Source organism: Bacillus rossius, chromosome 6 (genome assembly GCF_032445375.1).
Source record: "Bacillus rossius redtenbacheri isolate Brsri chromosome 6, Brsri_v3, whole genome shotgun sequence".
Lineage (NCBI taxonomy): Eukaryota > Metazoa > Arthropoda > Insecta > Phasmatodea > Bacillidae > Bacillus > Bacillus rossius.
In genome coordinates this window covers 21,685,764-21,712,262 of record NC_086334.1, presented here as the reverse complement: position 1 = coordinate 21,712,262, position 26,499 = coordinate 21,685,764, and the positions used below count along the sequence as shown (strand labels likewise).

Below are 26,499 nucleotides of genomic sequence, written 5' to 3'. Positions count from 1 at the left end.
ATTTTAAATATCTCTTTTTCAGAATTCGTGTATTGATTATAATTTTTAGAGTTTTTATTTTCCCGAAATATTACTTTTATTATTTAATATATATTTTAACACAATTTTGGTTTTCTGCAAATTTAAAAAAAAATACTTAGAATAAGTTTTATACATAATAGTTAAAGAAAAATAAATTTCACCTATTCCTGTAATGGGCTTTTATTGTTTAATTTTTTGTTTTGAATTTTAGTTTTCTGGTGTTTAGGAATTTAAGTTTTGTTTGGTTGGTGAATCTGGCGTGAGAAGTCTTGGAAGCTACACATTGTTCAGTGAGTGAGCGGTATTTGTCACAAAGGATAAAAGGAAGGTTTTTAGTGGAATAATAGTAATGGCTGAAGGAAAAAGGTTTGTTTTCATTTTTGTATATTTTTACATTTATATTAAGCGTAAGTAGCAATTTATATTTCTCTTACAGTTTGTTTGTCGTGTGGACTTGGCTAGCGAAGCTCAAATTTACGTTGTCATCTTGCAGTAGTCATCTGTTTCAACATGATTTTACAAATAGTAATATAATTTATTTTTTTAAATATCACAGAGAAAATTAACAAACTCATATTTTCACTGCTTGTTTCGTGATGTAAATTGTTTTAGAACTATAATTTTTGCCGAAGTAGACAGTTAAGTGTAGATAATGGTTACGTGTCTCTGTCCAGGAGGTTATTAAATTTATTTTCTTTTATGCTATATGGCCAATAACGTTAGTTATAATATATATGTTAAATCGATATTTTAAATTTAAATAAATTAACTACGTTTTATGAAACATGTATAACTTGCTTTTTTTTTAAATTCTCGTTAATATTAAAAATGAATTTGTAATTTAGCATTTAAAATTGGTTTTTCCCTCGATCATTTAATATTTAACAAGTTGGTAAATGTATGTGTATATTTTAATTCCTCCAAACCTTGTAGATTTTTTTATTGATTGTTTGATTGATTGGTGTATGTGCTATTGGACTCTGCCCATTGGCAAGGAGCCCCCCCCCCCCCCCAAACCTCATTCTCACAATTCCTAAAGCCTCCTCCTCAAGTCCTTCCCTCCTTTCAGATCCAGTATCTTTCTCTCAATCCCATTCCTTTCCTTCCCGGTCCTCACGAGGAATATGTGCTTTTCTTTTTCCATTCTCCACACACTATGAATCTTTAACCCATTATCCATCCTCCCATTATACACCCCTTTGTTCAACCTATTTGAGCTTTCCCCAGCCACCCTCCCCCCCTAGTCAACCTAAAAAACTTCACCAATCTTCCTACTTTCCTCTCTCTGTGTGTTGTGTCCCACCCCAGCTCCATCATCACAGATGTCCTATGAATCTGACCCTTTGCCCCTTTGGTAAATATTTACTTGGGCGGTATTTCCGAAAAAAAAATGTTAAAAATCCGAAAATACCTTTTTTTTTATGCTCTTCAACTTCCTCTTTTCATTTAAATCGGCGGAGATTAGAAATTCCAAATACTTTAGGAGATATCGAATTTTTAAATTTCTTCATATGTAGTTGAGCGGTATTTGCGAAAAAAAATGTTAAAAATCCGAAAATACCTTTATTATATGCTCTTCAACTTCCTCTTTTCATTAAAAGCGGCGGAGATAAGAAATTCGAAATACTTTAGGAGATATCGAATTTTTTAATTTTCCAATACAAGACCTGTGGAACCATTCGAGCGGCACCATTTTTGTTATTTTGCCGTGTGTTCGTGAATACGTGAATCGTGAATGCATAATTAATAAAATGGTTGATTAGGTCAGGTCAGTTACATTATTAATACTTTCAAACTAAGCCGACATTAAAAATTATTTTGTGAATTAATTTTAATGGCTGTTTAGTTTTAAAATATTTATAATGTAACTGACCTGACCAAACAAACCCGGACAGAGGGTGAACAGTAAACTAAAATGGTCGATTAGGTCAGGTCAGTTACATTATAAATACTTTCAAACTAAGGTGATATTAAAAATAATGTGAATTAATTTTAATTATTCTTTAGTTTTAAATTATTTATAATGTAACTGACCTTACCTAACAAACCCGTAACAAAGGATGTACAGTAACAACTCACGTAAATTTTTTTGTTACTTATTACTTGCGCAACAATATCAAAATAACAAATAAGACTTTAAAATTAGAAACGTTAAAAACTCACTTAAGTTGGAGGCGGTAATTAAACACCGTTTTAAACAATAATTGAACTAAATAATCACGTATTAGTTCATTTGAATTCTGGCCTATCACGAACAATCACATGACATCATTATCCAATAAAAAAATAGATACTCGTACGTAAACAAGAAACAATTGTGCACGCACGCCACAGGAATGCGCTGGTTTTGTGCTGAAATTTAAAAATTCGATATCTCCTAAAGTATTTGGAATTTCTAATCTCCGCCACTTTTAATGAAAAGAGGAATTTGAAGAGCATATAATAAAGGTATTTTCGGATTTTTAACATTTTTTTTCGCAAATACCGCTCAACTACATATGAAGAAATTTAAAAATTCGATATCTCCTAATGTATTTGAAATTTCTAATCTCCGCCGATTTTAATGAAAAGAGGAAGTTGAAGAGCATAAAATAAAGGTATTTTCGGATTTTTAACTTTTTTTTTCGGAAATACCGCCCAAGTAAATATTTACCGCCCCTTTCCTTCTCCTCCACATAACCATAGCCCATCTAGCTGCTTTATGCTGTACCCTTTCCAGTTTCTTAATTTCCTTCCCAAGGTATGGTCCCAAATTTCCACTGCATATTCTAGCATTGGCCTCACCAACATTGAATACGCCTTCTTTACTCTCCATCCTGTCCCTTTCAGTTTCCTAGCAATCAGCCCCAATTCCTTCCTCTTCTTGGTAAATATGTAGTTTAACAGTATTTGCAGAAAAAAAAAATGTTAAAAATCAGACAATACTTTTATTATATGCTCTTTCACTTCCTCTTTTCATTAAACCCGGCAGAGATAAGAAATTCCAAATACTTTAGGAGATCTCGCCATTCTTATTTTGCAATACAAGACCTGTGCTATCATTCGACCGTCGCCGTTGTTTTATTTTACCGTGTGTTCGTGAATGCCTAATTAATTAAAATGGTTGATTAGGTCAGGTCAGTTACATTATAAATACTTTCAAACTAAGCGGACATTAAAAATAATATGAATTAATTTTAATGGTTGTTTAGTTTTATAGTATTTATAATGTAACTGACCTGACCAAACAAACTGGGACAAAGGATGAACAGTAGGAACTGACGTAATTTTTTTTTTTTACTTATTACTTGCGCAACAATATCCAAATAACAAATAAAACATTAAAATTTGAAACGTTAAAAACTCACCTAAGTTAGAGGCGGGTACAATTCATTTGCCATTAGTAGAAAATGATGTAGTCGTTCACCTACGCCGTGAAAAAAAAAATTCATACTCTTAAACAAGAAACAATGGTGAATGCCGCATGAATGCACAGGTATTGTGATGAAAATTGAAAAATTTGATATCTCCTAAAGTATTTGGAATTTCTTATCTCTGCCGGGTTTAATGAAAAGAGGAAGTTAAAGAGCATAGCATAAAATTTATTTTCGGAATTTTTAAATTATTTTAAACAAATATTGCCCAACTATGAAAATTAAAAAATTCGATATCTCCTAAAGTATTTGGAATTTCTTATATCCACCGGGTTAAATGAAATGGGAAGTTAAAGAGCATATAATAAAAGTATTTTCGGATTTTTAACATTTTTTTTTTCCGCAAATACCGCTAAACTACATATTTACCCTCTTCTTTACCACTTCCTGCACCTGCTTTCCCCAATCTAGGTCACTCTGTAGGGTTACTCCTAGGTACTTGTATTCCCCTACCTCCTGAATCTCTTTCAGGTTGAATCATTCAGAGCCTCAAATTCAATTCAACTTGCAATTGGGTTACTGCCTGATGGCAAGGCATTACCTTTCCTCCCCTGCTCATCCCAATTATCCTACAATTTCTCTCACAAAATTTTCTATGTGCCCTCGCCTTACTGAACTCTTTAACATCCACCCATCCAACTCATTTCAACTCTGTATAATCCTTTCTGCCCTTTCTTCTTTTCAATTTTCAAACAGCCTCTTATCCATTTTTATTCCGGGAAGGTGCCCTATCCGAGATTCCAACCATTACTGATGGCCTGTGCATCTCCCCTTCCCTCACTCCTACTCCACAACCTGGTCACCCATATCACCTCCTCTGTATACAACTAATAACCTATGAAGGGGTCCCAGGTCGGTAAATGTTCTGTATCACATATCCAAGTTTATCCCGTGATCCTGATGGCATGATCCGGTTAATTATTTTTAGCACGTCGAAAGATCCTGCACATAAAAAGTTATCATATAACAATGAATAATGATCATACGTTGAATACAAAATATATTTTCCTTTTGTTTAACTTAAGATCATAATTTATTGTTTTATAAAAAAATTTTGTTATGTGCAGATCTTTTGATGTACTAAATTAAAACAGCAAGCATCATGTACCACGGGATTAAAATGTACAGGATCATGCTATCCGTATCAAGGGATAAACTTAAATACGTGATACGGAACTTTTACCCCCAGGTCGGAGCCAAAAATTCCACATTATTATTTGCTGAAGTTTCTATTGAAAGTTGTCAAGGTATATTTATTCCTATTTTTTTTAGGAAATCTTTTTTGTCTGGTGTAAGTTACAAATCAGAAAAAAAGGGAATTTCAGTGCAAGCCACCACTTAGGGTTTGTCACTGGTTACTGTTTGGTTTTTTGTGCATGCTTTGTGTTACAGCAGTTGATAGAATTAATAATGACAGTAGCAACTTATCAAAAAAAATTCTAATACTTGTATTTTTGGATATTTATACTGCATAAATTTCCAGAACTACACAACCCTTAATGAAATATTGTAAAGATTTTACAGTATTTTAAATGTAGCTGATATAGCCTAACCTACCTTTCACTTTAGTTATTATCATCACCTTTACCTAAAAAAAAGTAACCATTGCATAAATCATTCCCACTGCAAAAATATTTTTATTATTCCACTGTACTTTAAATGTGGTTGAACTGATGCCTAACAAACTCTAGCTTTAGTTATGATCATACTTTTGTGAGAAATTAAATATTGTAATGATTTAACTGTATTTTTAATTAGTTAACCTCCTAACCCAGGGGTCGGCAACCTTTTGAGTCGGAAGAGCCAAAAATTAAAATTTACAAAATTTCAATGTTTTTAAAGAGCCACAAAATTTTTTCTTGCCAACAATAAATAGTACCTACTTGCATAGATAAAGTTTTTTGATGAAAAAACTAATCTATTTATAAGAAAAATTTATTTATATATAAGCCTATCTGTTGGGTGGGCCCGTAAGTACTCGGGCGGATGGATAGCTTTAAATGGATAATTTAACTGCTTGATGACATTTTGTTTAGTAAAATATAACAAGCGTGGAAAAAAACCAGACTTACTACTGGTTTGTAATAAAAAAAGTATTTTCTGTATAAATGACCTGGTGATGCAGTATTTCTGGTACGGAACTAAATAGCCGCAGCTTCACATCCAAAGAGCCGCATGTGGCTCGCGAGCCGCAGGTTGCCGACCCCTGTCCTAACCAAACCTGCTTTAGTTATGGTTACCTGGACCTGCAAACACCTAGCCTTTCCAGAAAAAAAAAAGCATTCCCAGAAAAACCACACAATATCTTATCATATAATTGAATACAAAACATAACTAATTTGAAAACTATTATAAAAGGCATAATTAAATATTCAGCATTTTCAAATGACAAATTGACAACCATCTAAAAAGTGACATAACCAAAAATTATACACACACACACTTAAGAAAGTTCTTTAAAACATGTCTAATTGATGTATAACCTTCATTTATAGAAAATAAAAGTAAGTACCTTTTCTTCTCAACTATACACAAAAAATAAATAAAAACAAAGAAAAATTTATTATCTACTAGGTTTTTTAGTCTGCAAAAGTCCATATAAAGTCCATAATTTCCTATTTAATAATTTAGAGTTCCCATTAGGTCCTTATTTTTAAAATTAAATATTACAGTAAATAGTAAAATTAGGTTTGTTACCAAAATTTTAACACTATTATTATTATTACTAAACAAAGCATATAAAAAGTGTAGCTACTTGACAGTACTAAATTGTTTACCTTTGGGAATATGCTATATGCAGTAATTATGCTAAGTTGTACCACAATAAACTATTTTGACTCTCTAACATTTGGACTTTTTGTGCACTAAGGTATATTCAGTTTTTGAATCATGTTTCTATAGAAGAAAATATAAGTTAATGGTTTTCATGTGGGTGAAGCTAAATATACATTTACAAAAAATATAACTTTTTTCCCATTAAAGGATGCCACAGAAGTTAAAATTTAGTGTAAACATATATCTGTGATGCGTAGTCTGTAACTAGGCGTACATTTTTTTTTGTTGTAGTATTCATAGTGCACTGATAACAAAAGAACAAAGGATTTTATGATGTTGAGTAGGATATTTAAAATGAAAGAATGCTTATTTGGAGACATAATTTGCTGCTTCTAAAGCATCTGTAGTCTTTAAAAGAAACAGCAGAAACTGTTAGGAACACACAAAGTGTGTGTATGTATGTGTGTGAATATATATATATTGACAATAGTAAACAATAAAAAAACTTACTCTTGCATAACTGCTCACTATGTTTATTTCTGACTTTACATAACCGGCATTTATTTTTGATGATTTTCGTTCCAATCATATATAGCGGCTACAACGACCCAGTCACGATGCGAACTGCACTCTGCCAGGGGAGCGCAGTTCGCGTCGTGACTGGGTCGTTGTAGCTGCTATATATGATTAGAACGAAAATCATCAAAAATAAATGCCGGTTATGTAAAATCAGAAATAAACATAGTAAGCAGTTATGCAAGAGTAAGTTTTTTTATTGTTTACTATTGTCACCACTATTTTTAATCGAACTGCATTTGTCACCTCTATGTTACTTTCCTTAATGTCTTTTATATTTAGAAAGACTGAAATATGGTGCGGTAAGCAACTACCTTTAAATTATGTGGTGCAATATTGTGTATGTGTTTTTGTTGCATTGGTTTTTAAAGGTTCATTAAAACTTTTCCAAACAGCCCTTAAAAGACTTGATTTTTTATTTGTTACAAAGGATTGTGAACTGTACTACATTAAAATCAATATAAAAGAATTATTTTATAAATTCCAATACTATGTAAAATTATTATCATTAGTTCATACTAGTGGAAACCCACTTATTTGTTTCTTCTTTAAAGGAGACAAATGACTTATCATTTGTTGTTATTACATAAACAAACCAATTATTTACAGGTAGAAACCACCAGTAATATCATAAAGCTATTTGGAATATAGCATAATACTAATTGTAGAATTACAGCAACACATAAGGAAATCATTCAATATTTAAAATAAAGAGGAACACACAGATATGTAATACCAAAAACTATTTTGGAGGCAGCATAAATCCTTACCATGACACATGCTCACATTAACATTGGACAAAAAAAATTTATATTTGATACTCCATGAATTCAGTGAAATATTTAAATAATTGTTCACTATTAACAAAATGACTTAAAATTACAATAAAACACTGTTATAAATTGCGTGTTCACAAAATGTTCTAAGACTGGATTCAAAAGTTCATAGGGAGGGTGTTCTCAGAAACATTAGATTTCTTTTCTTACATTAGTTTTCTAAATAATAATAATTAAAAAAACACACAGATTTGTGAAGTGTATGTTACAAACGGAAAGGGAGGGTCTGTGGTCCTTGAAATCCCCCCTACCCCACCCCCCTTTTACTCTCTTGGATCCACTGACACAAAACTGGTAATTGTTCTGCATCACATATCCAAGTTTATAGCTTGATCCTGATTCCATGAAAATTTATATATTGATCCTGTGGTACATTAAGCTTAATGTTTTAATTTAGTATATTGAAAGATCCTGGCCAAATAAAAACTAATATAACAATTCAATCAAATTATATAGGTAATCTTGTGTAAATTATTTTTTTTCCTATTCAACTTAAATTTTATAATATATTTTTATATAACAAGTTTTAATTATGTACGGGATCTTTCGAAATGCCAAATTAATATAGCGAGCATCATGTACCGCAGGAGGTATGTATACAGTATCAAGGGATACCCTTTGTGTAGCTTTGTAAGGGTGAAGTAGCTGCATGGGGCAGTCTATCTGTCAGTTGTCGCTTGATCATTGCGATCTGCGGCCGTGGCAGCTCGCTAAGAAAAATGAAATCAAAGATGTAACATATTTTTTTTTCAAGTGTTTTAAATGTAATTTGTTTTTATTCTGGGTTGTGTTTCCGGGTCAACCCCGGAATGTAACAAAATATCCACAAGTTTTATTCTCTAGAATAAATAATTGGTGCCAACATTGAAAAAGTTAAATAAGGTTTTGCATAAAGAGCTCAATTTAAACTGCAGAGAATTAATTAACTGTGACATTTTTCGCCTTAAAAAAAGTCTCATTGAAGTAAAGTAGTTTGTTTAAGAAACCTTGATTCGCTGTTTCGTAAGCCTGGTGGAATTTTATTTCATGTTTACAAAATCATGTTTGTACTACACACAACATAATTTCTTGTCAGTGCTCAAACATGGAAATTGGGGTCACAAAATTCATTGCAACAGGTATACAATAATTGTTGAGCATGCACATGGAGAATAAGGCTTTGTCCTGAATGGTTTACTTTTTTAAAGTTAAAGCTGAAGTCTGGAGATAACCTTAATGATATTAATCTTAAAAAATTTCATTGTTAATGACAAGTAAATTACTGCCATATTTGCTAGAATAATCTGTTATCATAGAATTCAGTTAAACAAAAACCTACAGCATCATACCTAAACAAGGCATTCAAAATTTGCTGACTAGCAACAATGATAAAAGTGAATATTTTTATTTCAGTAAAAAGTGTGCCTACAAAATAATTAGTTATAATTATTATTTTTCAGGCATGGTGGTAACCTTTTAGTCCTATCTCATGTTTTGAAGTGGCACATCTGTGTTAATGAATACTAAAGCACTTCGGTAAAATATTGGCACAGTTCTATTTTTAACTATGCTATAAATTAGATACTGTTGGTAACAGTTTTTTTAACAATGCCTCTGTAAAAGCTGTTGAATTTATGCAGATATGAAAAAAGTTTAACATATTAGTCAGTAAAATAACAAATCAAAATGTATATATTTATTTTCCAGTTTTATTAAACAATAATACAACTACACGAGGGACATATTGTTTAGACAGGAATATAAAAAAAACTGGGACGTAGTTAAGCTATGAAACGAGTTACCAAATAAATTCCTTACTTACGACATTGCTGCTCTTGTGAGACTGACTGCTGACTGAAGTGCAACGGTTGGTTTCCAACTTTCCACCACTCTGTGGCTCCCCGCGAGAGAGATCTGAGAAGGCTCTTTTATTTCTTGTCACAACAGTGTTTTTTTTTTTGCTGCCAAAATCAATAGTTAGATTACTAGTTACTTGGCTTCTTATAAAGTAATGAAAATTCTTTGTAACTATCAAGTTAATATTCACTGATTATGTATAGTTGGTTAAACAAATTTTTCAACAGTTAAATGAATGTTCAGTGGTAATGTTCTCATGTCAGCATTGAAGTGCTACCGTTCACACACTTTAAGCATGCCTTACTTTAGAGATTGTATTATGGATTTCTGCAGTGTAAATGTGTTGCTGAGTGTTGATGTGATTCAAAAATGCTCTGTTGTTGGTGGGTTCTTAGGTTTATTGATAAAAAAAATTAATTCGCATGGTTGCTGAAACAGTTTTACTCTTGTCATTTCTCACGTTTAGCTTGTATTTTCTGTGCCGAGTGAGGCCTGGTCCAGTGCTCTCTCTCTGATCCACAGCACGTTGTGGCAGTGATTGAATGGGCATGTTGTGGTCTATTTCAGTGCGGTAACCTACACAGTGATGGAAATTGACAGTGAAGTGGGTCGGTTATAATTTTAGATACAATTTATTTTTGACTAATTAACACCAACACAGTTTTTGAAATATTTTTTGATTTATTACTTTTTACATTCAAACAGGTTCGGATTTATATTATTTACTAGTATGTATTGTTTTATGTAGATAAAAAATTTTGAAATCAACATTAATTTAAACTTTTTTTTTCCCACTAGTTCTATTTTACTATAGTATATCCCAAATGCTCTCTGGATTATACATGTATTTTGCTAAGCAGGGTAAGGGAAATAAAAATATTGTTTGTTTATTATAAGAGTGACAGGAAAGTGATGCTAGTCTCTGAATTTTATGAAATCTAAATATGAGAATGCTATACCTTGATCTGTGTGAGAGATTGTTGTACAGTTGCATAAGAAAAGTAAATTAACATCGATGTGTTTCCTGCCTGGGGAAGGATAGGGAAAGATGAGCACTTTCTGCAAACTTGATTGCTTTGAGGAAACCCACCAGCCCATGGCATTCTTCATGGGAAAGTCCAAGTCTGATACACCCTAATTCTAACATGGATTTTTTAGTTAAGAAACCTGTAGTACCAAAAATCTTGTTGATCTAAGTGTCCATTGTCGACTAATCTAAGTGTATCTTGTTGACTAAATCCGAGGGTTCATCAGTCAGCAAACAAATTATTGAGTTGCCAAATTTTCAATGTGTTCTGCAACATATAGTTGTTTTTCAATGCATGGATTATGAAAACTCAGCTTATTTTTATTGTTAGTGTAACAGAAAAATTTATTTATATAAATTGTATATTTATTTTTCAGTCCGGACGATCTGGCAACAGCAATTCTGCGCAAGAAGGATCGTCCAAACAGACTTATTGTGGAGGAAGCTGTTAATGATGACAATTCTGTGGTTGCCTTATCACAGGTAATAACTTTTTTCTTTGTGAAGTGTGATTTAACTCATTACAGTTTAAAGGAGCAACATGTTTTATTTGCCTGTTTATGTACCTCCTCCATTTTTACACAGCTGTTAAATTTGCTGCAGCATAACTACAAACTTGAAACTGTAGCAGTTAAGTATTATACATGAGCAACTATGTTTATTTGCTTAATGGGTATTGTTTTAAATGTTATGTAAATTTTAAGAAGTGACTAAAAATTCCAAATAGCTAAATTTTACCATTAACTATCACCTAAACCATTGTTTTTGTAGCTAGTTAGTGACCTACTTCGTCACTCGAAATGTTAACAATGTCTTCGGTCCTTTGGGAATGAATAAATTGTAGTGTTGGTGAGCATAGTATGTTGGGGATATGGTTACAGTTTTTTTTTTTTTTTTTTTTAGCAAATAAGTCACTGATTATACTACAAGATGTTTATGCCCCGTTCGCAAACACCCTGTTTTTTTGATACTTCACTACCCTCTGCTATCCAAGGCTGTTGTACTAGCACATTAAAAAAAAGTTTGCAGATAAAGGAACATGACAAATAATTTTTAGAATGTCAGTGCAAAAATTGTTTTCAGAGTAAATACAGGAATGTGTCTATTGTTGGAAAATGGTATTTACATAATTTTATTTTTACCTTGTGGAAAAGCCACGACGTAAGATATTTTCTGAAATACCCTTTCTGTGGTTAAGTCCCAGTAAGATTTGCTGTACCAGTTCTTTGATGTCATAACTTTTCTTAGCAGAAAGTGGGATGTTGTATGGCTTTCGTTTGAACATTGCTTAAAACCAAAATAACTAATGCAATAACAAAGCATGGTTTAAACAAAAAAAAACTTGGTTGTTTGGTTGTTTTTTTTTAAAGTCTGGTTTTTTTCCAATCTTGTTATTGTTGCATCAATATACTGAACACTTTAAAAAATGTTCGCACATTTATTGCTGTACGGTCAGGAAACAATTGTTCGCCTGTAGCTATGCACGTGTTATCTCGTTAACCTGTGCATCCATGTGCACATGATAGCTGCCAGGGAGGCCAGCATGGTACACCACCTTATTTCCTGATGACGGGCGTTGGTGTTTGACAGCACAAGATGGATGAGCTGCAGCTGTTCCGGGGCGACACTGTGCTGCTAAAAGGCAAGCGTAGGAAGGAGACTGTGTGCATCGTGCTGTCTGACGACACGTGCCCGGACGAGAAGATCCGCATGAACCGCGTGGTGAGGAACAACCTGAGAGTTCGCCTCTCGGACATAGTTTCCGTGCAGCCTTGCCCCGACGTCAAGTACGGCAAGAGGATACACGTTTTGCCGATCGACGACACAGTTGAAGGTCTCACAGGGTACGTGAAACAAAACTCCATGTCTGTACTTCGTCTCATTTAGTTTTTAATGAGAAATAGCAGCGCAAGGTGGCACAGTTGTTAAGTCACTGGACTCACTTTTCAGAGACCTGGGTTTAGTTCTTGGTGTGGCCATTTTTTCTTTTTCTTTTCTTTTTTCCATTTCGGTGTTTGGTGGTACATTAGCTTCCGTTTTGGTGTTAGGTAGTTTATTGACTTAACAGTTATTTCCGTTTAATTGCTATTCATCATTTAATTTTGCCTCTATTGATAATGTAACAAACACCATTTTCATTTTTTCTTCAATTTTTTGTGTTTTTATTTTTAAAGAGAAATTTCTAAAATTTTAACCTGACACCTCCTTTGCAATTGTTGGGTCACAAATATTTTCAACTGTTATTTGCTTAGTGTAATATCATGTATGCAAATAGGCTTAAAAATCTTTGAAATTATGTTCACTGGATCACTTCTTACACATATGACATAACACTAAGTAAATATCTATTGAAAACATATTTTGCCAAACAACAAATGCATGTAAGGTAGCGAAGTGTAAATTTTAGAAATAGCTCTTAAAAAGTGTGATGAAAAAAAAAAATTGGGATGGTGTGTGTCAATATCTGCAGTTTCATGGAAACCACCATCACACATCCTAACAGCAGAAAAACATAAGAGGGATAAAGTTAATTTGTGTGACTTTTTATTTTTTTGCAGGAATCTATTTGAAGTTTATTTGAAGCCGTACTTTTTGGAAGCATATCGCCCCATTCACAAGGACGATGCATTTGTTGTGCGTGGTGGAATGCGTGCTGTGGAGTTCAAGGTTGTCGAGACTGACCCTTCACCATATTGTATTGTAGCACCAGACACAGTCATCCACTGTGAGGGTGACCCCATAAAGAGAGAGGTAAGTATCTTCCCACGTGTAACTGCACACTTAAATAACAAAATGGTCAGCTTTCACCTGTGTGGAATTCCTGATTTCGTTGAAATTGTAGCACATGTAATTTGGAAAAGTAGGGATGTGATTTTTACGTGAGTAAAGCATTTTTGTTAAGGTTGAGTTTTTCATAAAAACAAAATGTAATGAATGGAAAGTACGTTTAATTAAAAAGCTGAATATACCATAGCATGTCAAATAATTTAAATTAATTAGCCATGCAACCGAAATATATTTTGTTCTACTTAAAAACAGAAAAATTAAAACTGTGACCCGAACATGAGCCAGAAGTAACTGGCTATACCCATGGACATAGCTATCATCTTAGTACATACTAACAAAGAAAGAGTGTGGGCTATTAAATGTACAGCACCAGATAAGAGTGCTGGTGTTGCATGCAATCTGAGAGCTATCAATATGTATTTGATTACGTGCACTCACACTAAAAGGGCATCAATGCAACCAAAAATGAATGATGCTATCAAGTGCTGGCTATGTATTTATACACACTACACAGTGGCGACGTATGGTTACATTAGCGACAGTGTTTATAACATTTAAAGTCTTTAAAAGCAAATTTATAGATCAGACAACTTTGTATTTCTGTTAATTAAATAAGTAAATAGTTGTATCCAAAGAATTATGGATTTCAACTTTAAAATACATGGTTTTTATATGGGGACGGGCAACATCTTTCATGGGAAAGTAATTACTTGCATATTGTGGAGAAAATGGTGGGACTGAAACATTTGGCCTTATTTGGCAGGAAATTGTACATGGTGCACTTTAACAATATAATAATTTGTAATAAGCATATCTAACTACTGGAAATAATAATTTAAAAAAATCAGCAAGTATATGTGCATTTGAAAATGTACCTGCGTTGTAATATAAAAATTAGCTATTAATAACCATTGCTTTATCAAAAAAAGCAAAAAATTTTCCAAAATATTTAGTACATACATTTTAGTAGAAACTCCACGCTAACTAATTAATTTCATGATTTTTGTTTGCATTTCGGTGCTTTATGGTGTATTAACATGCTTTTCAGTTTTATTTAGGTTTTATCGCAATTCAACATATAATCTGATCCCTACTTACTGATAAACTTGGTGAGCATTGTCATGAGCCAGTTATCTTTTTAATGTTAACGTGAAATCATAGAACCAAGAACTGGGAACCGATTTTTAAGAACCAGGAAAAAAGTAGAACTGTCACATCATTAATTTGAAAGCTGATTTAAATGCACATTAAGTTTTTTATTTTTTTATTTAATTGTTGATTGTGTATACTATAGCATAAGTTTCTACATAGTAGGTATTCTGTGAAGTTAGAATCATCAGAAAGTACATATTGCCAAGACAAAGACTATAAGAATTGGTTGTCCATTATCCATTTAAAATATTTTTTTTTGTAAAAACTTTTAGATTTCACATATTATTATAGTGTTAAAAAATTCTTTGATTACAGGAAGAGGAGGAAGCCCTCAATGCAGTTGGGTACGATGACATTGGTGGTTGCCGCAAGCAGCTTGCCCAGATTAAGGAGATGGTAGAGTTGCCTTTACGTCATCCTAGTCTTTTCAAGGCCATCGGAGTGAAACCTCCGCGTGGAATACTTCTTTACGGCCCGCCAGGCACTGGCAAAACTCTGATAGCTCGTGCTGTTGCAAACGAGACTGGTGCCTTCTTCTTCCTCATAAACGGTGAGGCACTATTTTTCATACCTCAGAATACTAACTCGTACCGTTAAAACTGATATATAGGTGCCTTCTTACATATGTTCACTATTATTTGGAAAGTATCTGGAAACATGGTGAAGATGATTATTGCAAATTCTGTTGTTTTTTTTCAAGGCCCGGAAATCATGAGCAAGTTAGCTGGTGAGTCTGAGAGTAACTTGCGTAAAGCTTTCGAAGAAGCGGACAAGAATGCACCCGCTATCATATTCATTGATGAGCTTGATGCAATCGCACCGAAGCGAGAAAAGGTTAGTGGGCTATTTTTGGGGTGGCTTGATGCCTGAATTTCGGCTCGGTGTTTGATTCTCTGTGACTTGTGTTGCAGACACATGGTGAGGTGGAGCGCAGAATTGTGTCTCAGCTTCTGACTCTTATGGATGGGCTGAAACAAAGCTCTCACGTGATCGTTATGGCTGCAACCAACAGGCCAAACTCCATTGATGGCGCACTGAGGCGTTTTGGTCGTTTTGACCGTGAGATCGATATTGGTATCCCAGATGCGACTGGCAGGCTAGAAATTCTGCGCATCCATACCAAGAACATGAAATTGGCAGATGACGTGGATTTGGAACAGGTAAGTTTACAAAACGTCTGGTTTCTGTGTTTTCGTAGAAGTTAAGTAAAACTGCACAGAGTTGTTCAGGTCACAATACAAATGATGAGATTTAACTGTTCTAAAAAATAGGTTTTTGATGCTGACATCTAATTTGTTGTTAATATGTATGTATAAGTGAAGTTTGTGGGGGTTTTCTCGTTCTCTTAGTCCATTTTTCTTTGTTTTTCTTTGTTTTATGACCATATTCCTGTTATGGAATATTATGTGGTGTTTATATCCTTTTGACAACAGCAATTTTTTGCTTAAATTTTGTTTTTTGTCTTTTGGGTATTTTTTAGTTTTCTTCTACAGAAAAAGTGCTTAGCAATGGCGTATGTCCAAAAGATTACATCAAGTCATGCACTCCCATTGCACAAATCTTTCAAAGATAATATTAAGTTTGTAAGTTCTTAATTTCCATTTAAGGACATAATTAGCTGTGTACAACTCAGTTGTGGATTATTATATACAGCCAGAAATTACCAGGAGTTTAAAAGATCACAGAAGAGTAATGTGTGAAGACTAAAGTGTATGTGCAATTTATATGTGGCCTGTCTTAAGAATATGTGATTCTATAATTTTGTTTGCTATATGAATTCAGACCAAATATGTTAACGAAACTGGTATATTGGTGATTTTGGGCTCGACCTTGTACCTAACTAAAATATGTTTTCAAACCAAATATGTTTTTTCAATGTTTGACTTAGATAGTGTTTTAGCAGATACAAAAAAATAAATTGTCGCCATCCCAAAAACTCTTTTATTTTGCTGTGTTGTGTTTTTTAATCTTACATGAAGTTTGTACAAATGGCTAAATTTTTTTTAATGTCAAATTTCTTTTCCTTGACAAAATTGGTAATGTTTTTCCTATACTAATGGGAGACTTAATGATTTTGTAGTACAAGGAATAAAAAGTAAAAAAAAAAACATACAAGTAACATTTCAGACAGTTCATGAGATGATGATAGAAGATTTAATTCCTGTAATATTAATAGTATGTACGTGAGTTGCATTCACAAAGATGGGTGTGTGATTGAGTTGTTGCGTGACCAGTCATGAGTGGAAGCAGGGTGCGAGGTCTGAATGCGCGATGGCCGGCGGGTGAGTGTAGATCGCAGCGGAGACGCACGGCCACGTGGGGGCCGACTTGGCCTCGCTGTGCTCGGAGTCCGCCCTGCAGCAGATCAGGGAGAAGATGGACCTCATTGACCTGGAGGACGACCAGATAGACGCCGAGGTGCTCAGCTCGCTTGCCGTCACCATGGAGAACTTCAGGGTGCGTTTATTTCTTTGCTACGAGCCGTCAATAAATATTTTCTCCCCCCCCCCCCCCTTCTCCTTTTTTTTTCTGAAAGGTGCTATTTTTCATAAACGTACTGTAAACACATGCGCCCCCCCCCCCCCTTATATTTATGACCCATCCAATTCTGGCATTCAAGGCAAAGTAGAGACAACTATTTTTTGTACCCTTGTTTCTCTATCCTCCATTGTATTTTATTTTTTTACCCATCCCGTAGATACTCTTTGTCAATTCCTTCTATAAAAACCAGCACACAGTCACCAGCTAGAAAAGTGCTCTTATAAATGATGGTTGCAGTTTTGTCATGGTATGTTCGGTTGAAAGATGTGGGAAATCCCGTACAAAAACAATAATGATTCGGCACAGTTGCATCATGAACACCTGTCAAGATAGACACGTTAATTGTGAGGGTGACAGTTCCCAGGGGCGTTTACAAAGAAGAGAAGGAGGGAGAACAGACAACACTGCCACATGGCCTCATGCACACGCACATGAACATGCACTCTTGCTCCTTCCCTGGCTCATTTATTTTTAGATCTTCCCCTCCCCTACTTGCTCCACGCAGCGCAGCAGACGTGTCACATGTCAGGCCAGGCGGGGGCGGCACACATACAATTATTGAACAGTTCATGCAACTTCATGCCATGCTGAGATCTTTTGATTAAATAATTTGTACTTATGGAGTTATATTTATTAATAACCAACAGGTTAGTTATTTACACACATATTCAACCACACTGTACAATATTATTATTTTTTAACCAGAATTTCGTATATGGGTTGCAGTACATTTTTTGTAGAAAATATATATCAAAGTTTTACCAGCAAATATATTAGTTTTTTTTTTAGACTCGCAGTGTGAGTGAAAATAACAGTGCAAACTGCATATTGTGTAGGAAAATATTTTATGGTCCTATCATTATGTTTATGGGTGTATATTTTTATAATTTGTATTGCAGTATATGTATTATATTGTCAAATACAGCAAAACCCCTTATTTGCACTTTTCATGGGGACAAAGTAAAATAGTGTAAAAAGCGGGAAAGTGTAAATAAAGGGAAACGTATAAAAAGGAGTACAGTTTACCTTATTTAGAATTTTTTTCCTTTTGTTTAATAGCACATACTACAATGCAGGTACAAACACACTAACAACAAATTTTACTTTAGTATTTAATCAATTATTAATTTACCACATTTGACAAAAATAAAAAAAGAATGAAAGCCAAAATGTTTTTCTGATTACTTCCTAAAAAATAAATTTGAAATTTTCTTCTGCTTGCTTTTTTGGCTGTTCAAGGAGATTATTTGCCTCTCCAAATTATAAATACAGTTGCAACCGGCAGGGTTTATAACAAATACGGGCTACATACACATTGCTCACAGTAAAAAAATTTTTAAGAAAAGGCCGCAAATTGATGAATATTTACCGTCAATAGCGCGCCAAACGCGGAGAAAGGTCATTGTACTCGGTCAGCTGCTGTAACGACGCGGCGGCGCATGCGCACTCTATGCTCCGCCCAGACTCATGACGCCATCAGCCGCCAACCAATAGATGCGAGCTTAGCGGAAAAAAATATAAGCTCCACCTCCCGTGTATTAATTTTATCCAGTTCTAATACCAGTTTATTGGTATACGCACCAGTTTTCTCGCTGCCGTGACATGTTCAAGTTTACGTTTATCATGATGTCTTGATACCAATAATTAATTATTTACGATCCCCAGAAATAAATGGTTAGTTTAAAAAATATGGCGTCAACTGTACAATACTTCCCAAATTATAAAAGACGTATAAAACAGTTACCAAGACACCGCTCATTTTATCTTGTGAAGTTTATGTCTCGTACCAGTATTTCGGCTAAGTTGTGACATAAATACAGTATCAGAACTTACAAGCAGCCATGTTTGTACATTCATGAGTTTACGTTTTTCCCTCGTGCATTTTAGATTGTCTCCTGCTATAATTACTCGTACTTTTACACGCCTAGGCTTAAATTATTACATGTTTAGAAATAAAAGCAACTTTTCATGTTATAAAATATGTATATTTTGCTATTTAAAATGTTCATTGCCTACTAACTCCACGGTATTTTCTGGTTGTTTATGGTTGTTACGTGACGTAAATAACGGGATTGATTCGATTTTTGAGACGTAATTCGCGGGAAAGTATTGTATTGGACTATATGGGAACCAAACGGGACCTGAAGAATATAGTGCAAATAACGGGAAAACGTAAATAACGGTAACGTAAATAAGGGGTTTCGCTGTATACAGATTATACAGGCAAAAAATAATAGATGAAACAGGTAGTACTAGGTAAACTCAAGGAAATGGGCTGAAGTCGAGCGGTCGTTGTTCGGGTGGCGGGCCGAGCGATGGCTCCGGGTTTGATCTTTTTAATGTACATTTCACTTTTATTTGTTCGGTTGTGCTAAATATTTTGTGATTTTTAAATGAATAATTAAAACCAGGTAATACATCGAACATTGTTTATAAATTTCTTCTTTTTTTGTGACCTGCAACCTGTATGTTCCACTCATCACTTAATTTGAGCTAGCCAGAGGTGGTGGGTGGTGACAATGTTGTAATTAAAAATGCTGATTTATTTCATGAATTTAGTAGCATTTTGGTGCTTTTTGGTGTTATTAACTTGCATTTTTATGTTATGTGGTATATGGATATGCTTATCACAATTCACCTTATAATCTTGTCCTTAACCATCCATAATGGAAACAGGAGTTAATAACTACATAATGAGAAACACACTGTCGTACAAGAACAAAATGAATGTTTCCAGTTCATTTGGAATGTAAATTCTAGTAGAAACTTAATATAAAATAATAGCACTCAACTGAATTTTGTATGTTAGGAAGATTTCAGTTTTGTTATTTGATCTAAGATTTGTTTTGATGCTGCTTAATTTAAATGATTTAACAACACTTTGGGGCTATGTGGTGTATTGACAGCATTTATATGTTGTTTTTTTTTGGTGTTATTTCAGTTTTATCACAACTCACCATCAAATGTTGTTCAGTGTGATAAGTTTTGCAAATCTTATTCTGAAATACCGTGTTTTATCACATAATGGTCGCACGCGTAATTCTAATTGTTGCAACCATATTTAAGGCTGTCAAAATTGGGATAAAAAAACTTCTCGCGTAAACGTTGCATGATATTTTTGGTCCTGCTAGTAGATGCAGAGCGCTTTGTGTAGGTATCTTTTCCGTGTAAAACAATGTATTTTAAAGTAGAAATGTAATATTTATTCGGTCATTACCACTTACTTAATAAATCAACGGAAAAATACGAAGTTATTTGACGTGTAAATTTTCTTATAAAGACGTTTTTAAATTATGTTTCCTTTATCTGATTGTCTGCGTTGCCGCTGCGTACCGCTTATAAAAATGTAGCCAGCGCATAATTCATGTTTGGTTATGTTGCTTCCCGTATAGATTGTTTGGCGTGCTCTTGTATACTCCACCTTTTTTTTAAATAAACGTACTTTCCACGAACAAAATTTTTTTTTTCCGCCTATTCGTCGCACCCCTACTTTTCAAACTTGATTTTAGAATAAAATGTGCGACGATTATATGAGAAAACGTGGTAAAACATACTGAAGAAAGCTTGTATGTTGAAATAAGAGCAGTGGCAAGAACACTGAACAGTTTGGGGTGACGTGCCCCTCACTGCTGTGCTCGGGGGTTGTCAGCGGGGGGGGGGGTGTGGGTGTTGCAGTACGCCATGAGCAAGAGCAGCCCCAGTGCCCTGCGCGAGACGGTCGTGGAGGTGCCCAACGTCACCTGGGACGACATCGGCGGACTTGAGAACGTCAAGCGGGAGCTGCAAGAGCTGGTGCAGGTCAGTTCATGCAACCAACCGTAGTTTCAATGTTTTATTTCAATTTTTGCGCAACTATGAACGCTCAAAACTTCATTTTAACTTAGGCTCATGTTTCAATCCTTTTTATTTGTATGTTTATTTGTTGTACTGAACGTACCTTCATGTTAATAAAAAACTATCAATTTTCTCAGTTAATTTCAACACATTCTTATTTCTCATATCTCTGACATTGAAGCCTCATGTAGAATCAATCTGTGACTCATATTACTATTATAAATAAGTAGGGACAGGTACTTTTCGCGATCGCGAATCACCGTCGTTATTTCGCGAATTTGGCCCTTTTTTTTACGAAAATGCGAATTTTGCGATTTTCTACTGTTTCGTCGCGAATTTGGTCAAAATTTCGTTATTTGAAGCTTAAATTGCCACAAACACACATAATTTAGATATAATTCATCTTCCGTTCGTAACACCAGCACACTAATAAAAAAGAAAACAATAAAACACTACATAAAAATACATTTCACCGTGCCGACAACATTGCTAGGCAAAACTAGGTAAACAATTTATTTTCTCCAGCCATAACCACAAAAACCACATTCTGTGGCAATAATATCACGGCGAGGTTAACGACCACAGATGACGGTAATCCAGGACCATTTATATTTTTCATTTTAACATTACAAGCTTCAACATTTGTTTCTCGTGCCATGAAGTTATCAAAAACAAAATGTGTTACTCAATAAACATGTTACCAACGTAGCAGTACGAGAATGCGAGAAAGAACACGAACGTTTACGAACAATCGATTGTTGTTCAATAATACAATCAATCGTGTTCGGTAGATAAAAACGATACCGCGTTCGGAACGCGTAAATTTTGATACCAACGAAAATTACAAGTGTGTTTTTTCTTCATAATTTACTTAACCATAAAATACTTCAGGCAATTTTAAACTGCAACAAACAAATTGATATATGTATGTTTTTTTTTTTCTTCGGTTGTGTTAGGTTACTACACATGCGTGCATTTATTATTGTACGGTGGCTATTCGTTGCGGTAACTGAACGAATATCGTGTTGATTTCTCGCTGCTTCGCGATGCCGAAGTATGACATAAACACACTAGATAGGGCCAAAGAATTTTCTTCTGATGGTCTCTATTCGACAGATAAGGCAGTTTTATTTTGTAAATACTGTAATTGCAGAGTCAATTGGGACCGTAGAGACTCAATTGGTAAGCACATGAGCAGTGAAAAGCACAAAAAGGCACGCATTTCTTTCGCTGCTACTGTAGCACTGCAGCAAATTATTGGTGCTTGTGCGCAGCAAGCAAAAAAAAAAAAAAGAAAACTGAAGCGCATCGTTTTGCTATGGAGACCACTGAGGTGTTTCTCAAAGCGAACATCCCACTTCATAAATTTCAGGACCCCAGTATTTTAAGCTGGATGAATAAATATGTTGGTTTGTATTTATGCCTACATCAATATCTGTAATCATGGAGTGGCTTAAATTTAGAAGCTCTCAAAACAAAACCTAACTTAAGTTAGTTGGAAATGGGCATTTTAAAACTAACCTAAGCTAAACTTACCAAATATAAAATAAGACTTACCTAAACCAACCAAACCTAACTTTTTTGGCCTAGCATACCACCTGTTAGGAATATATTTTATTGACAAACCTTCCCTCTAAACACAAAAGTTTCGACATTCTGGAAGAGTAGCTAATCTTGTCTTTAAAGCTTTTGAGTTTGAAGGGTTTTCACTTCTAAATGTTAGTTTTAAACATTTTGATCATTCATAATTGAGTTCATTTAACTTTTTCTTTAAAAAAAAGGTATGCTTAGATACATTTCGCCGCTTTTTTTCCTCACCGCTTTTGGCATTTTTGCTTACCGCTTTTCACTCATTTTACTCACCGAAAAGTTCCTGTCCCTATAAATAAGAATACCAACTTATGAATAAAGACCACATCCTTTAAGAAGTTGACAAGTTTAATTCGGAGGAGCTGTTTGAATAGGAGTATACATCCCATTTTGTTTATGATTTCTTCCATTTGAATCCAAACTCAACCATTGTAATATGGTTATGTGTATATCCAGTGAAATGCTGGTAATCACAAGGGCACCACCAGAAAGAACTGAGCACTACACCTATCAAAGAACAACTAATTTTAGATTATAGCAGCCAAATAAATGCAAGGCAACCAATGCACAAAACGTTTAGGGCAACTTTGAGGCATTAGTGAACTGCTCGTGCTAAAGATCTAGCACACCAGTTTTACTTGTACTAATTTGCTACCCATACAAAAGTATGCAATAGCAAGTGTTGTGCTCTAGAAAATTCTCGGTATTTTGTTTGTCCATGACAAGTACTAGCTGCAAACACTGGTGTTTCCAGTACCCGGTGCAACACCCGGACAAGTTCCTGAAGTTCGGCATGCAGCCGTCGCGAGGAGTGCTGTTCTACGGGCCCCCGGGCTGCGGCAAGACGCTGCTGGCGAAGGCCATCGCCAACGAGTGCCAGGCCAACTTCATCTCGGTGAAGGGCCCGGAGCTGCTGACCATGTGGTTCGGCGAGTCGGAGGCCAACGTGCGGGACATGTTCGACAAGGCCCGGGCGGCTGCCCCCTGCGTGCTCTTCTTCGACGAGCTTGACTCCATAGCTAAGTCGCGGGGCGGCAACGTGGGGGACGCAGGCGGGGCCGCGGACCGGGTCATTAACCAGATCCTCACGGAGATGGATGGCATGGGCGCCAAGAAGAACGTGTTCATCATCGGTGCCACCAACCGGCCCGACATCATCGACCCGGCCATCCTGCGTCCCGGCCGCCTGGACCAGCTCATCTACATTCCTCTGCCGGACGAGAAGTCCAGGGAAGCCATCCTGCAGTCCACCTTGCGCAAGTCTCCCATTTCTAAGGTGAAACTACCAAGGATTTAACCCCAAATAATTGAATTTTTTTTGTTGCACTAATAGGTAAAAATATTGGCTTCACTTCCTCAGTGACAGCTTTCATAAATTTAATGTGTAAATTTAATAAAAATCTTTGAGGATCAGTTATTCTGATTTTTGAAGTTTTTATATACTATGTTTCATAGCGGTTGAAAAAGTTAGCATCTATTTTTTCAATGATTAGCATCTATTATTGTGAAATTAGCATTTAGAATGTAACTTAATTAAAACTAAAAATAATATGTATATATTTTTCTATTATCAGTTTGAAACTATTTTTTGAACCAGCTTGATTGATTTATTTACTGTACTTTATTTGCAGGACGTGGACTTGAGTTACATAGCGAAGGTGACCCATGGCTATTCAGGTGCTGACCTGACTGAAATTTGCCAGCGTGCTTGCAAGATGGCCATTAGGCAAAGCATTGAGGGAGAGATACGACGCGAAAGGGAACGAGCTAACAACCAGAATGTGGCAATGGATGTGAGGGAAACCTTTTTACTTGGTTTAATTTATTCTCTGACTCTATTTGACATTATTTTCCGCCTTCAATCACAAGTATGTTATTTGATTTTGCATTTGTTTATTTGTTACAGATGGATGAGGATGACCTTGTCCCAGAAATTACTCGGGCACATTTTGAAGAGGCTATGAGATTTGCCCGTCGTTCAGTGTCAGACAACGATATTCGTAAATATGAAATGTTTGCCCAAACACTTCAGCAGTCAAGGGGTTTTGGTACAAACTTCAGGTAAACAATATATATATTTTTTTTATCGAAAGTTGCTGGTTTTGAAAATCACATATTTTTTCTTATGAATTAACAAAGTTTAGCATTTCAAATCACCTTACTTTCCCATCCAGTGTATGCGACTATGTATTTATGCGAAAATGCATTTCAAGCATGTGTTGTATAGTTGTATTGTATAGTTTACTTTCCTAAATATTTTTTTTTTCTGTAAATGGTTACGCATCATCATTAAAATAGGCTTGAAAGAATACGTGGAGTCGAACCCAAATCTTTACAAGCGGGAAACATGTTGGGCATCTCCAGCAGTGGGTTGTCTTGGAGAACTCCTGTTTTCCACACCTTTTCGCTATTCTTTCCATAAAATGCTCCTTTGAAATCTCATTTCTGGTGACCAAATGTCAACGAACATTAAAGCTTAATCCATTTTCATATTTTTATTTTTGTAATAAAATGAAAATACCAAATTGTGTTAAATTAAAAATACAGTAGAACCTGTTGTTAAACAATTTACATGGGCCAAAAGGGGAGGGGGGGGGGGGAAACAAGCAGGAACATTTCATAACAAGTAGGAGGAAATATAAGTTTAGCTCGTGTCAGTGTTACAATTTTTTCCAATAGGACCATCAAGCTGCATAATCAAATTTAATGTTAAAATCACTGATGGGCACACTTGATGCTCAATTTCCTTACGCAAGCCAACAATTTTCCTTTGTCTTAATGATGCTTCCTGCTTCTAATTTCTTTGTCTTTACCAAAATTCTGTAAAGTTGTCTCACAATTCACAGCGATAACATTTACAGTTGAAATGACGATGTCCAACTTCTTTGCCACTTGAACATGTTTTTTTTTTTTTTTTTTTTGATTCCTGCCTACAAATGAAATAAATTCAACTTCGTAAGCAATATAAAAACTTTTTGTTTGGTGCAATATAAAAACTTTTTGTTTGGTGCCATTGCAGAAAGGTTGGCAAATAAAGATATTCTCTTACTACATACGTCTGTCCGTTTGTCCGTCCGTCTTAAAATACACTAGAATGGCAGGGAATGGAAGGATTTGTTATTTTTATTTCCAAGATGAATGTGCCAACAGACACTGCAAACACAAATATGTACCTTTGATGTATAGAATACATGTAAAAAAAATTAAAACTTTTTTTTAACAAATGTTGAAATGTTGTAAGCAGGAAATGCATAAATTGTGAAAAATTATACACTGTCCTTAGTGGGAAAATATTGAGACTTAAAAATATGGTTTATAGTCAGGAACATTATAACAGGTTTCTGCAGTATTCTCCATAGATGCAGAAACGTATTTATTGTATAGTGATGTATCTCTTTTAGTGTTTGTGTAAGTCTGGAAACAACCAAATTTTTATTTGTGACTTTACATCTGCAGAGCGTTTATCTTCAACTTTCAATTTGTCAGCTGTTGTATGAATTGGCAATGTTTTAGTGTCAGTGAACTATGCGAGATAAGTTTTGTCAGATGGGGTATGATTTTAAAGTTATATCTTCCTGGAAATTGTTTCAGATTCCCAACAGCGAACTCCAGTAACCCGACGCAAGGAGGCACCGGCGGAGACCAGGGCAACTTCCAAGATGACGGAGACGACGATCTCTACAGCTAAGTCGTGGTTGATCACAAGTGCGCCTGTTGTAATGAGTGAATTGTGTGACACATGCTCCACCTCGAACTGTATCACCATTTACATGTATATCATAACTTTTATTGTATTATTAAATTAAATTGAACTTGTGTTTAGTGTGAGCAGCAAAAGACCAACCATTCAGTCCAAGCAGGGCTGAAAGTGTGCTTCAGAAACCGAAATAATAGGCTAGTGAAAGTATGATTTAGCACCACCTACGTAGTATTTAACACGCAATGATTGTGTTTTGTTGCGGGGCTCACATTTTGGCTGCATGGTTCTTTTAAATTTGGTCGTAACAGATGCGTACGAAACTGTTGGTGTTAAATATTTTGCCTGGATATTTGGTTGGTCTGCCTTTAATGTATTGTACTCTTTCGAAATAAATTTACAGAAAATCACAAA

General features: G+C 34.9%; 1 protein-coding gene across 1 annotated transcript; it reads left to right on the top strand.

Annotated features, from left to right (window-relative positions):
• The first annotated feature begins 242 nt into the window (after positions 1-242).
• On the top strand, positions 243-26,499 carry LOC134532837 (transitional endoplasmic reticulum ATPase TER94). Its single transcript, XM_063369799.1, has 13 exons — positions 243-387; positions 10,862-10,967; positions 12,075-12,328; positions 13,043-13,235; positions 14,739-14,973; positions 15,124-15,257; positions 15,335-15,583; positions 16,716-16,880; positions 20,640-20,762; positions 23,143-23,664; positions 24,020-24,181; positions 24,295-24,449; positions 25,980-26,499. The coding sequence occupies exons 1-13, from the start codon at positions 371-373 to the stop codon at positions 26,074-26,076; spliced, it is 2,412 nt and encodes an 803-aa protein (XP_063225869.1). The 5' UTR covers positions 243-370; the 3' UTR covers positions 26,077-26,499.

What these genes read in the sequence shown, in the direction of transcription:
- LOC134532837 (XM_063369799.1), top strand. An exon ending in CTGTGGTTGCCTTATCACAG is followed by an intron (nt 10,968 to 12,074) that starts GTAATAACTTTT and finishes GGTGTTTGACAG; the next exon opens with CACAAGATGGATGAGCTGCA. An exon ending in GGTTTTGGTACAAACTTCAG is followed by an intron (nt 24,450 to 25,979) that starts GTAAACAATATA and finishes AAATTGTTTCAG; the next exon opens with ATTCCCAACAGCGAACTCCA.